Below are 13,949 nucleotides of genomic sequence, written 5' to 3' on the forward strand. Positions count from 1 at the left end.
TAGCTCGGCTGGACTTCGTCTGAGCAATTCACACACCTTTAGGGTGGTTTAGATCACAACAACCTTTGAAAGGTGTTTTCAGTGTAAGCTGATTAGTCTCTGCATCAGTTTAGCTACAGTCGAGTTTCCCCGAGGAGGAAACGCCCAAAGTTTGAAATTTCCCTATCTCCATAACTGCACTGGTACGCCAAACACATTGTCTGCCAAAAGATGTTGACGAAAGAAGCAAAAGCATGTATATCATAGCCCGCTGGGGAAATGCCGTGACGACGGAGACTTATAACATGACGCCACGGAGCAATATTCCCTTCAGCCGTCTCGATAAGATCTCGCGAGAAAGAACGCGATTCAAGGCAGCAGGTGCTTGATGTCAAGGTGCCATGTTCTTCGACGGATAGGTACGCCGAAAGCTAGCAACAAAGTGCACATTTGCCTCCATGCCGTAAAAAATCTCTTATTTCGCCATAAAGAGATCAAACTGTAATTCATCTTCAAGTTCTATGTACCTTCATTTACAAGTAGCAGGGTAGGTGGGAACTGGGTGTTTCAATACGTCTCTTTTTATAGCTTAGGATACACCTTCAAAGCTGCGCATTATTTGTGTATGTGTCTGGAGCTGGTGTTTGGATTACAGGAGTGCAATCAATTATTCTGTTGTAACCGGCACCACACCTGCCTGCAAAGATCAGCACACACACACGCACGCATACACACACACATTCCCTCATGGTCAGTGTTGCAGATATACCAAACAAACTGCATTAGCTTCGAGTGATAAATACTTTAGGAAATTAGGAAAACCCCGCATAACACGGATAATAAACAGCATAAAGATGTTTATTTGATGGTGTCGTTCTGATACGTAATATCTCAAGAAGCTGTTGCTCTTCCCGAGCAAACAGTGATATCAAACCAATGATTCTCATCATGTGAATTCGAGAAAGGACTTCCAAGCACAGACATTCATGCAATTAGTAAAACATCCCAGATCGTCTCGTCATTTTATTTGGTGTGAGTGGGTATAGGGCCAAAGAATATTTACAAAAGGTGGCGGCGAAATGAGAAATGTGCAACACACATTGTGTCCACTGAGGAAACTATACCTGCTGCCTTTTTCACCGTTGCTCACAGCAACTGGTATGCATAATAATAACAACTGGTTTGGTGGCTCAGGCTTACCAATTCTGTTAGTACTCATAATAGGGGTAAACGCACATTCATACACTGTTTCTCTTTAAAGCTGAAAAATGTTTCTCGTTAGTTGAAGACAACCTGCGTTCAGGGGTTTACATTGAATTACTTTTCTTCAAACACAACCACCCACTAACGATATTTTCTACAGTCGGGATCTCAGTAACCTGTCTCTGGACTGGACAACTTCATTAACTATTTCTGAACATCTTCGGAGTTCCTCGCGTAAACAATCAACGAGGCTGCTTTCAGAAACATCTGGTCCTGGCTCCTGTGGTAGATCACTCTCTCTTATCTTCGTGGCACGCTACTTTATGGAATAGATATTGGGTACCTTTGAGATTTGGACCTGGGGCGTTGGTTTCAATAGACACCGGGTGTTAATATATAGACACTTGAAATATTTAGTTTTTGAGCAATACAGCTAGTTCCACAAAGTGTTATCAATACGAGATGATCAGAATACAAGCGAGTGCGTGAGTGAGTTCGGTTCAACGCCGACTTTTATATCCTCGTGTTTGCTTGACGCATTTTCGTAGAGAGAGACAGAGGTTGACTCTCATCCTCTGGCTTTCAGGTGGAGCGGAGCTCTTTACAAATGTACTCCGCATTATTTTCTACACGTTATGTTGTTTTCAGTGGTTTTGTTGCTACTTTGAATGGACGAGTGTTGGGTATAACTTCAGCTGAGGCACTATTTGGCCGTTAACCACACCGAGCACCTGACAGTAAGCACTCTGGTGAAACCCACTTGCACATCATTCATGCTGGAAGCCTTCACACTGCTCAGCATCATTCTCGCGATTCATTGATTGGTGAAGTGTGATCAAGGTCACACATTCCACGAGAAATATTTAAATTTGGATCGTTATCACGAAACAAAATAATGAGAAATATTTTAAATCGAATTTCGAACAAATGTCGAGTTAACCGTACTTCGAGACAAACGGAGAGTTAATATGCGATGAAAGAGCCCATATGGATTAGCATCATAAAGTAATGACTACCATTAGTTAACATCAACGTACAGGACTGAAAGCGTACGAGTTTCACGATGTGAACTACATGGCACGTGTTCATCTTTGGCCACCTGATAGTGCCAAGGTTCCAGTAGCTACGTCTGTGGAACCGGTAGAGGTGATAAGGCCACTTGAGAAGGCGTTATCCTACACTCAGAGTATGGTGTGTCGATAGATTCCTCCTTACACTAGCGTCTGCTTGCAGAGCAACCTATGAAACTGTGTTCACAGACAACACAGAAACTGTCTGGCGATGGAACAACAGTTAGCTCCTTATCAAAGATGTTTTGAAGAATGTCAAGCAGTCCGGGAGCCGGTATTTGTTTTTTCTCTTAAACACTAAGACTACTGTTGAAGACAGTTGTCTAAGATGCTGCCACAAATAATCTAGTCCTAGGCCAAATGTTAGAAAAGTCCCTATCTTTTAGGATCTCTCAGCAGCAGTAAACGTGTTATTCAGTAATTAGTATGACACCTCCCACCCGCCAAAAATTCTTGTTGATGTGGAACTAGCTACAGGAGGCATCAGGTTACTAAAAACTAACTGGGTTCAGTCCACTGTTGAAACAGTGTCCACATGTTCATAAACAAACTGCTTGAGAATTGATCACATTGTCTAATGTGTGGTGACAAGCACTGGTGTTCAACATGGTCAAGATATGAAGTATGGGTGATAAGGCTAGGTGTATCATATTACCTGATTTTCATGATATCTCTACATTTGGCCTAGGAGTAAATCTTTGGTTTGATAAATATTACAATAAATTCAATCAACAACATTTTCAGAGAGGGTCTTATGTTTGACAATATTCAAACTGCTATTTGATTAACCATGCTAAGTTTGGACATAGGAAGATTTCAAATAAACGATTTCAAAGAAACACTTTGTTATCTCTTATGTCTAACATAAAAGGTAAAATCTAGGTAAAGGTAAAATTTGCTGTTCATCCCGAAGACCCGGCCCCGAGTCTCCACATAGATACAAAGTTTGAAATCCATTTCTACTAATGTTTGAATATTGTTGAAAAACATCGTAAGACCACACTCACTCACTCGCTCATTCATGTTTTTTTATGCAAATCAGTAGTTGTGCTATAGACATGCCCTTGACAAAAGGAGTTTCAGCACCTTAAGATGGTCAGTGTTTGGAGACCCATCTATCTAGGATCGTAATCAAATGAAAGTGAATTATTCATAGAGGTCTAAAATAATATCTATAATGAACGATTATATACTACAGTGGAAGCTGTCAAAACCGGCATCTGTCTAATCCAGCAAGTTGTCACCACCGGCATAAAATCAAAGTCCCTTCCGAAACTTGTACATTTACAATCAGCTCTGCAATCCGGCAATTTGTCTAAAACGGATTATTTCCTCAGTCCCAATCCGTGCCGGATTAGACAGCTTCCACTGTAGTATACATGCAAGTGTCAACCGATTCCAAGCGAATAATTGTTTTCGGGCTCCCTTCCATATGGCGATCTCAGCACTATGGTTATCATAACATGACATCAACACAGGCACAGTGGCTTAGCGCATCGTAGACTAACGCTGTAATTAGTCCTTGGATATAAGTGATATTGCCTGTGAAAATTAAACCCATTGATTTGGGTGATTCAGAATCCTCTGAAATGTAGACTTGCTTCATTTAGCGTTTTAGCATTGCAGGGAGGACAGGCATTAAGGAAAATAAAGTGGTTCGGGTACTTGACTAGGAGTGGTACCCTGGTCCTCTGGAAACCCTTTTAGCACCAATTAAAGCGTCGTATGTACATACTGATGTCATCAAAGTGGGGCTCCAGTCACTTGTGAACTTGACACTAGGACTAGAGTATAAGTATACTAACATAACAGCAGTTGGGGAGAAGCTTTGATACACCACTGCCAAATGAAACTGAATAGGCTTCTGTTGGCTTATCAAGCATCGACGGACTTGTAGGAACTCGTATACTCCAACCTGTCACCCCGTCACAACCAGACACTCACATCAAAATAGTTTTCTTTTGTGACAGCAGAGACCATATAATAGACTATAATAGTCTATTATATGGTCTCTGGTGACAGTGCCTCCGCTTCCACAGGTAAAGTTCTTTAACGTTGATTTGGTTTCCCCCTTCCCCACTACAGAGTATCTCCGTATCAACGTTACCATACAATGCACACTGTGTTTGTCCCTGCCAGTGATATATGTAACGTTATCAGACATGTGTAGTTGCTGCAATAATCATATACGGAATGATCTATACGTTAAATGGCACAAAGCATCAGCACTTCACGTTATCCCTGCAGCAGACTGGCGGATACATTTCATTGTTGGCATCACTCCAGTCAAGATTTCTCTGAAGATTCCAAAGCCAAGGCCAATGTACAGAGAGACACACCTATCACCTCCTGCTCCAATGTACTGCTATACACAGGCGGAAAACCGCTACCCTAATTATACCACCGGTCCTCATCTTCCAGATGTATGGAGTTCAAGGGTGTACCTTCTATCCTGTTATTTCCTGATGACACAATATGGTTGCCTCATTATTTTCGCGAACGCTTCACAGGTTGGCTGAAGGGCTGTTATATATGCTTTGAGAAATGCACCATAATCCTCCGAGCAAAAGGATTTTGCATTTACAATACCTGTTTCTTATGTAACCATGATGTATGCTTTAAGTAAATATTTGTGTTAAGTCACAATATACTAAACGATGTTGGGATTTCTTTGTGGTTTCTTTTGCCATACGCGAAGTTCGCATTTGGTGATTGTATCGCTGACGGGTACAATGCACAATATAAACGTGCCTGTGGTTTAAATAAACAAACGTTTACATTCACGCTTATATTTTTGACATCGTGTCATTTGATAAGATTATATATCTCGAAGTTCAAATAACAGTTTGGTAGCTCTATCAAGTACACAGACCCAGGCTATGTTTTCTTTGATAATAAACAACATGTTCCTGTAATTCGCATTGCACAGAGTTTTATCCTCGACACAATGCAAGTCATATTCCAATAACCAATAACAAGGACCCATGTCCTAACTCAATGTACCATAACTAACAGATAAACCCTAACTCGGTTTAACATAACTATCACATAAACCCTCACTCAGTTTAACATAACTTACAGATAAACCCTCTGAAACCATGCTGAATATTCTTTCCCCTAACCAAATTGCTTTTTGTTGGATATTATATTCACTTCTACTTTGGAATTCTTGCGTCGTTAACCGACATAATTCTCTTTCAGACAAAAACACCTGCTAATTATGTTTAATCTGATCCTCAGCACCATGATAAGTGTTTACAATTTACAGAGCCTTCAACATGAGCTTGTTCGCTGTTTACAGTGTTGATACTCATATATACAACATTACCTGGTAATTATACTTAATCTGACCCTCAGCACCATGATAAGTGTTTACAATTTACAGAGCCTTCAACATGAGCTTGTTCGCTGTTTACAGTGTTGATACTCATATATACAACATTACCTGGTAATTATACTAATTCCGACCTTCATCACTAATTATAACCTGCAGCAAGTGATTACAGAGCCATATTTGTCCAAGTATGGGAAGTAGCCTTGAACATGATCTTGTTCGCAGTTTACAGTGATGGTACTGATACATGTCATGACATTCTGTTCGTGCTTTCGGAGATGGTTCTGGAGTAGGTCATTATAACTAAGGGCATTAACAGCATGTATATTAGCATTTTCTGCGCTCTGGCCAGAATGGCCACATGTCCAACAGTGTTTTAGGAACCAATAGCCCACGTGTCAGCACATTTCACACCAATAATAACAGGGGTCCTTAGTTCAGAGGTCACGTACTTGAGCTACAAGACTTACCTTTTACGGTGTCGCCATTGCAGGTCATCTGGACCTCGTGTTTCCCCTCCGCCTGAGGTTTGTACTGAACACAAATGGTCCCATCGTTGTTGTCCTGGACAACAGGTCCTTGTGTCTGCTCCGGCATGGCTAGCTGAAATCCAGCGTGAAAATAATAGTAATAAATAATAACGATGATGATAATGATTATGATGATAACGATGATGACGGTGATTACGATAACGACAAGGATGATAGTAATACCATATATGAAGAAAACGTTAATGAAGGGCGATGACGGCGTTCCGTTTGACGATGTCTTAATCCTGAAGTCTTAATTAATCAAGGAGTCCTGTATTAATCAGAGCCATCAGATGAGGTGCAAACTATTCGTATGTGTGTGTTAGGGCTAATGGCGGTTGTTAAAAGTTAACTAAACCTCTTGACCCGAGCCGACCTCCTCCATGCAGAGAGTCCAATGAGAAGGAGCCAGTCAAGTAGTTGGCAGAGTTGGACTGCAGCGCAGGACTACTTTAAATCTATGATGAAGCACACAACAGAAAATAACACCTTCACCTAATATGAATTTAGTGCGAGACAGTAAACCAAATGTCACCATAATGTCAGACAGTTCATGAAAAAGTCAATGTAAAGGAAAAAATACTGAAGACATTCATGCCTATAGAATTATCTGCTCAGTGACCTTCTTCAAGCTGAAAATGTCACAGTGACATAGAAGAGTGTATTTAGACCATAATGACTGAACAAGCCAGAGACCATGCACTTGAGCAAGGTGGCTGCTGAAACCTGAGACCTTGTACTAGTGTGTGTTGACTGTGCAAGTCAGAGACCTGGTATTGGCGTATAATGACTTCTGAAGTCACAGACCTTGCATTGGTGTATAATGAACGCTCACGGTCGGGAAACCATCCACTGGAGCATGGTGACTGCTCAAGTCAGAGACCATACACTGGTGCGTGGTGACTGCTCAAGCCAGAGACCATACACTGGTGTGTGGTGACTGCTCAAGACCTGAGACCATGCACTGGTGTGCGGTGACTGCTGAGACCATGCACTGGTGTGTGGTGACTGCTCAAGCCAGAGACCATACACTGGTGTGTGGTGACTGCTCAAGACCTGAGACCATGCACTGGTGTGCGGTGACTGCTGAGACCATGCACTGGTGTGTGGTGACTGCTCAAGCCAGAGACCATACACTGGTGTGTGGTGACTGCTCAAGACCTGAGACCATGCACTGGTGTGCGGTGACTGCTGAGACCATGCACTGGTGTGTGGTGACTGCTGAGACCTGAGACCATGCACTGGTGTGTGGTGACTGCTCAAGACCTGAGACCATGCACTGGTGTGCGGTGACTGCTGAGACCATGCACTGGTGTGTGGTGACTGCTGAGACCTGAGACCATACACTGGTGTGTGGTGACTGCTCAAGACCTGAGACCATGCACTGGTGTGCGGTGACTGCTGAGACCATGCACTGGTTTGTGGTGACTGCTGAGCCCTGAGACCATGCACTGGTGTATGGTGACTGCTCAATACCAGGATAAATCACCAAATATCAGCGTAAAATAACCATTTCCCTAGTCATGAAATTGTGAGCATAGTTTCATGCAAACCTAGTACTGTAGAACGCCATACGCTAATACCATACACAAGAGGTTTGTTACTTTGCTCGAGAGGGTTAAGTCATTAAGAAGCAGGTTGTAGGCATGAAGTAAATATCAATAATGTGTCAGAGAAATTAGTCTGACGAGGAAGTGCAAAACAAAAATATCAAGGGGTAAGTATCAATTTACACAAGAGCACGCATTAAACTTTCCATTTTTATTAATATACGGGTTTTGAGTGTTATCGCATTTTCTGATGGTTACATTTTGTTGGTTACTAGGTATCAAATGTCTGCTGCTTCCGCAACGGAGAGTCGGCGGTGTCAGTAGCAGGTAGTTTGAAGATGTCTGTCAAGAAGGAATGCATGGTGTGGGCTGATAGATGGTCAGTTTTGGACTGTAGAAAGATGGACGTTATGGAAGACCAGTGGAATGTTCAGTGGTAAATTGGAGAGGGCAGATTAGATATGGATGAGAAATGAGTGTAGTTTCAGAGCAGAAGTGGAATGGAATAGAACACACTGCAACGATATGTCCATATGGCACTGACACGCAAACACGCACACACACACAAACGCATACACACAAACGCATACACACACGCAGACACACATACACGCACAGACACACACGCAGACACACACACACACATACGACTATTTAAACACTCATACATATATATACACTAACACACATACATTGATACCTGCACGCATATTCATCCACATACAAAACATACCCACAAATACATACTTTTCTACAAAATAATACTGTTAAGAATACTTTACTTAAGCATAAATGTAAGCTGTACATTCTTGTCCTAAAGAGAACATTTCAGATAGTATTTGCAATTGCGACTGCACATTATTTTGATAGGATCAATTGTGGATTTTAGGACATCTTTTTTGTCATGGAATTCCTTGGTACGAGCTGATAAAGTTATGACATGTTTATTATCATGAAAATAGCATGTTTGTAAAAGGTTCATTTCCCAGTGTGTCAAAACATCTTTCAGGAGCTGGCACCATCACAAATCTCCCCTCTTCAGTTTCAAAGTCGGTGTGTGGTTTCCTGCCATAATGCGTTGTGAGAGTGTTTGATTACATGGTATGTAGTGAAAAAAATTGCTAGAGATACAATGAGACTTCATGATGAAATGTGTGGTGAGAGTGTTTGATTATATGTTGTGCAGTGGGAAAGTTTGATAGCGTTGAGGGATACGATGAGATTTGATGATGTCATGTGTGGCGAGAGTGTTTGATTGTATAATGATATTGTTGTGAGAAGGTTTGAGAGGTATGATGAGATTACATGCCGTGTGAGACGGTTTGATAGTGTCGACACGATTGATGATGTAATGTTTGGTGTGGAGTGTGTGATAGTGAAGTGTTATGATGTGACCTGGTTTCACAGAGACCCACACATCATCGGTGTTTATTCTCTGGGCATCACGATGTAATGTGTTGTTGTAAGATGGTTGGTGGTGTTGAGAGTTGGTCTGATGACGTAATATGTGATTGTGAAATGTGATGCTGTGTGACCTGGTTCCGCTGAGACCATACATCATAGGTATATTAAATCTTTGAAGAGAATTTAGTAGTGCAATGCATAGGAACAGCATAATGCGTGGATGTGAACTTCTTTATTGTGAATAACACGACGTTTCGGAGCATACCGTCCACTTGCTCCTTCACCACGGATCGCTCCTCAAAACTATCGTAACCTTAAGATGATCTTAACTCCGATACTTTAACAGACTTACGATAATCGTAGCGCCACGCTCGCTCTGAGGTGAAGCCCTGGTGAATGGTAGGGAGTACCGAGGGGGTATATATACATACATGAGGCACTACAATGAAAAACATGTCTAACAACGTTGAGGAATGAATATGTAATGCAAACATGAGTCCAGTAAAGCTCATGTTGCTTTAGTGCTTTACTGGCCTCATGTTTCCATTACACATTCACTCCTCGGCGTTGTTAACCATGAACTTAATTTTTTCATTAAACATTGTGGATTTTAATCTAGAGGGATGCATACCGAATCAGTATGAACATCAGTTAGGTTATATAGATGATATTATCTGAGTGCCCATGTTATACTATGTTTACGACACGAGCACCTAAATGTTGGTATTTCCCGAGCGAGAGCGAGGGGTATACCAATACTTCGACACGAGTGTCGAGAACAGAGTATGTTATGGGTACGAATATAATATTCTGTTTATTACCGAAGTCGTTAAACTCAGGAAAATAACCCACATCTAGTTTTTAACATAATGGTTCCTCCCGTCGCCGCACGTAGACCGCAACGTTGCAGAAGAACCGTGACGTCGTGGCATTGTTCATGACGTCACGCCACCCTAACAAAGTGATATTTTGCCCTAGGGTATCGTATGAAAAATATTAACCCCGATGTGTTCACCCTCGCAGGTATTAAAAGATTTTCATGAGCTGTCCTTCAGTACATGGAGTTTTAACAGTGACGTTTTGTCTCCCTTGAAGGATTTTTTCACTGGCACAACTGCCAGGTCGGGATAAACATCACTCCAGTATCACTAAGTATCTAACACTACAGTAAAGTAAGTCGAGCAATATCGGAGATAAAAATCTCTCATGTTACTCCGAGTATTCAAGTTAATTAGATCCCCACAGCAGGAGATAAACTCTCCGCCAGCTGATAACATTCCGATTGCCTTCATGCTGCACAATAGCCCCTTTCATCAATTTTTACCGAAAACGCTCGATCAACTTCGAATGTCCGTCATGACAAGCTCCACACAGGGAAGTGACGCAATGCAACAGAGTAGAGGCACCAGTAGCCAGAGTAATCAGCCAGTGAGTAATTAATCTTACTGGACGCGCCTAACCCTGGTGGGCACGCTTGTCTGTTACTGATGCGAGTTCTGGCTCAGTAAGCGTCACGTCAAACTATAAGGATAAAATATCACGCCACGACAGATCATGCTGTTCATATGGACACGACTCTGACCTTCAAGGTGCACCGACTTACGTCAAAGAAAGATATGATATCATACTGCAGGAACATACATAGACTTGCACAAGTCTCAAAGGTTAAAATTAAAATTATAGTAAAATGAAACCAGAGCATGCACTCATGGACAAAATTAAGTTTACAGTTGAAAGTGGGATTTGACAAAATGCCTCCTATGTGGTCAAAACGTTATACAGTCGCCGAAACACTGCAAATACACAACTATTGTACTCGTATCAAACAGATCTTGATAGCCTGTCTCACAGTTCCTTTCCCATAAGCTTAGCCCTCCATGCAGTGCTAAAGCCCGAAGTGAAGCAAGTCTAGTCTCCACAGGGTTCAAAATTACATATATTCAGAGACTAAGCGTTAGTGTAAGATCGTGATAGAATATCCTTTTCATGCTTGTGTTATCTTCCACCTAATTATTTTCTTTTTTCCAAGTAGTTCATGTGGAATTAAAGGAGAACCAATGTCAAGGGCAGAGAGTATGATGGTTCACAAATATCATGTGAGGTAATTTTCTGTGACAAATATGCAAAGACATCCATTTATACGAACACACAAAGCGTTCAGAAAGTGTCAGATATAAGCAATATTATATTTGCGATTACACTTTCTTGTACCGGCTTTTGATGAGTCCCATCTGGGATTCGAACCTACAATTCCCAGAGTCAGACCCTCAAATTCAATGACCTAACAACGCATCTCTTACTGTAACTGACAAATTAGTGGTGGAGTGGGTTTAGTGTTACGTCGCTTTTAGCACTATCACACGAATAACAGGTCGGTGACACCAGAATTGTGTTCACGCATTGTGGGGAATCGAACGTGGTCCTCGATGCGACGAGAGAACGCTTTGACCACTAGGCTACCCCACTGCCCTCGCAATAGTTCTCTGATAATGTAGGATTATCGTTTACTTTGCCTATACAGATCTTCACCTGGCACGCGCCATGGGTGAGTATATTTATCAACTACATGTTATAGGTGATATTACAGGTTTAACTCTTGCTCCATACCAGATAGCATGTTAATGATAATATTCTGTCAGAAATAGAATGAGGCCGAGAGCTTAAATTTATTAATCTGATAAAAAAAACACCTTGCTACTCCTCGTGTAATGAACGAAATGAGTGACACACGTGCCTCTAGTGAACCCAAAATATGTAAGCGTTGCAGTGCAGGTTACCAAATGACGGCATGTCAGCTCGGGTCCCATTTAAACGGTCTGCCAGGCACAGCTAGAAAACAAACTTGGGATGAACTTACAACCACTGATTATAGTACAATACAGTGTCTATTTCCAATATCTGTATCGAATTTATCACTGAAATGCTATATGTTGACAGAATTCAGCGTTTATAGGTGATATATGATCAGAGGAGTGGTAGCTGGTATGTGTGTAAATGCACTATGTCGAGCAACCTGGATCCATATATGGTCATCCATCTCTCACTCCTATCAACATCCGCGGAAGAAAGTTCCGGATACAAGATACCTTCATGGAATATGCACTGTATATATTTACTAATTTCCAAGATAATTTAGGCGGCATTTGGAACTGAACTACTTTGGTCCAACGGAATCATGATGCTATTTGATATATGAGAATGTGCTGGTGATTACTTCTTCAGATGTTTGGCGGAGGGATACCAGGAAACATGTTCAGACGCTACCTTAAGGGAACACGATACTAATTGCTTCATTTCAACCAAAGAAACATTCTAACAGCTACCAGTTGGTCTGAATACCCTAACGGGTAAACACGAAACAACAAAGTCTTTCATAAAACCTATTCTTTGATAAAATGCAAATTAACTCCGATAAGCCAGTTCAAGCTAAGAGTTCAACATTAATACGAACTTACTTTATGATTATGTTTATTACAGACATGTCTGCACTGCAAACACATCAAATATACATATATGAGCAAGATCGTACATTATATAGACATTTAAGAGAGAAATATAACTACGAAGATTAGTTATATTGACTCATTTCTTCTGAAGAGGCCAAGTGTATGTTTCGCCGGTCCTCCATAGACACTTGCCGTCAATTCGTCAACATTTCTAAAACAGTGTCAAGTGTCAAAACGTGCCTTTTGACGTTTTTTATGATGCAACCTTGAGGCAAGGTTATTCTGGAAGGCCACACGAGGCGTTAAGTTCAAGGTAAAACAACGCGTCGTGTTCTCTAACACAAAAAATATCATTGCCTACATCATATGCTGTAAATGAGACATTGTGTCATATAAAGACTATCACCTTCCGAGAGAAACGTCATACTAAGAGTAAAAGATGAGTACTCTTGGAGACTGTAAGCCTGAGACATCGAGATATACCTTTAAGGAAAGCGAAACATTCACATGCACATTGCTTATGATTTAAGCACATTAGGAAAATCAGCACTTTAAAGTCTCCATCAATAAGATTCGCTCTGATAGAAAACATCTCCAAGTTTACAAAGTCTTGAACGCAAGTGTGTAAAAATGAACTAAAGCCGATCATTTAAATTAATTAAAATCATTACAATTATTAAATAAGTTAAACGGATGAAGTTAGTCAGGTAAATAGATAGTAGAATATCTTACCAACAAGGTAGGGTTTAGTATAGAATCCCACTGAGCGTGTGTCCTGTCCGGTGCTTAGAGAAGGAGTATCTTCTGTCTTGTCGACACAGCACACAGACAAGCCGTATTCCTGCGGGTTTATAAATAGGGTCGGTGTTTCTGTGGATGTGCAACACGGCAAGTTTGCCTCACCACGAAATCCCAAAGTAATGAAAACAATTACTACAATCTGATCTGATGCAAGACTGTAACCTCCGACTTGACCGTTAGGTGCAAGCAACGGGAATGGCACGGCTCTCCCTTTTGGAAAGTTTAATGTCTTTAAACGTATTCTGTTTCCATGGAAACAAGTTTGTTATCACTATGCTGATGATGAACCAGTTGTAGACTAGTGAGGCTAGACACTTGGTATTTATAGTGAAGATGGGTCAGGCTGAATGTGTAATCTAATGCACGTGATATTGGGCACCACGGGTGACCATTGGTCAGATATTGAGTAACGGCCCTTACATATTAGGTATGATGCAAATCCCGCTGCCTCCATCAGCATCGTGGACGTATATTGGCGTGGCGTATATATTATACACAGAATGAATGTCACATGAAATTTATTAACATTTAAGACATCATGTCTGATATATGTGTCATGCTTTACATTATCAACAAAATATCGAATTATTTGGATGATGAAAATACACCAATAGCACTAACTGATCGCAGTT

The 13,949-nt window shown here is 41.1% G+C and overlaps 1 protein-coding gene across 6 annotated transcripts in view; it reads right to left on the bottom strand.

Moving 5' to 3' along the window:
• The window catches only part of LOC137284480 (filamin-A-like), a 45,249-nt gene extending 31,656 nt beyond the window's left edge, over nt 1-13,593 (bottom strand). For all 6 annotated transcript variants that reach the window (XM_067816304.1, XM_067816302.1, XM_067816299.1 and 3 more), the window contains exons 1-2: nt 13,249-13,593; nt 6,057-6,189 (exon numbers count right to left, since the gene is read on the bottom strand). In XM_067816304.1, coding sequence (XP_067672405.1) covers nt 6,057-6,183 — 127 coding nt within the window. In that variant the 5' untranslated portion in view covers nt 6,184-6,189; nt 13,249-13,593. The remainder of the gene's footprint in view (nt 1-6,056; nt 6,190-13,248) is intronic.
• Nucleotides 13,594-13,949: the final 356 nt, after the last annotated feature.

This window comes from Haliotis asinina, chromosome 5 (assembly GCF_037392515.1).
Source record: "Haliotis asinina isolate JCU_RB_2024 chromosome 5, JCU_Hal_asi_v2, whole genome shotgun sequence".
Classification (NCBI taxonomy): domain Eukaryota; kingdom Metazoa; phylum Mollusca; class Gastropoda; order Lepetellida; family Haliotidae; genus Haliotis; species Haliotis asinina.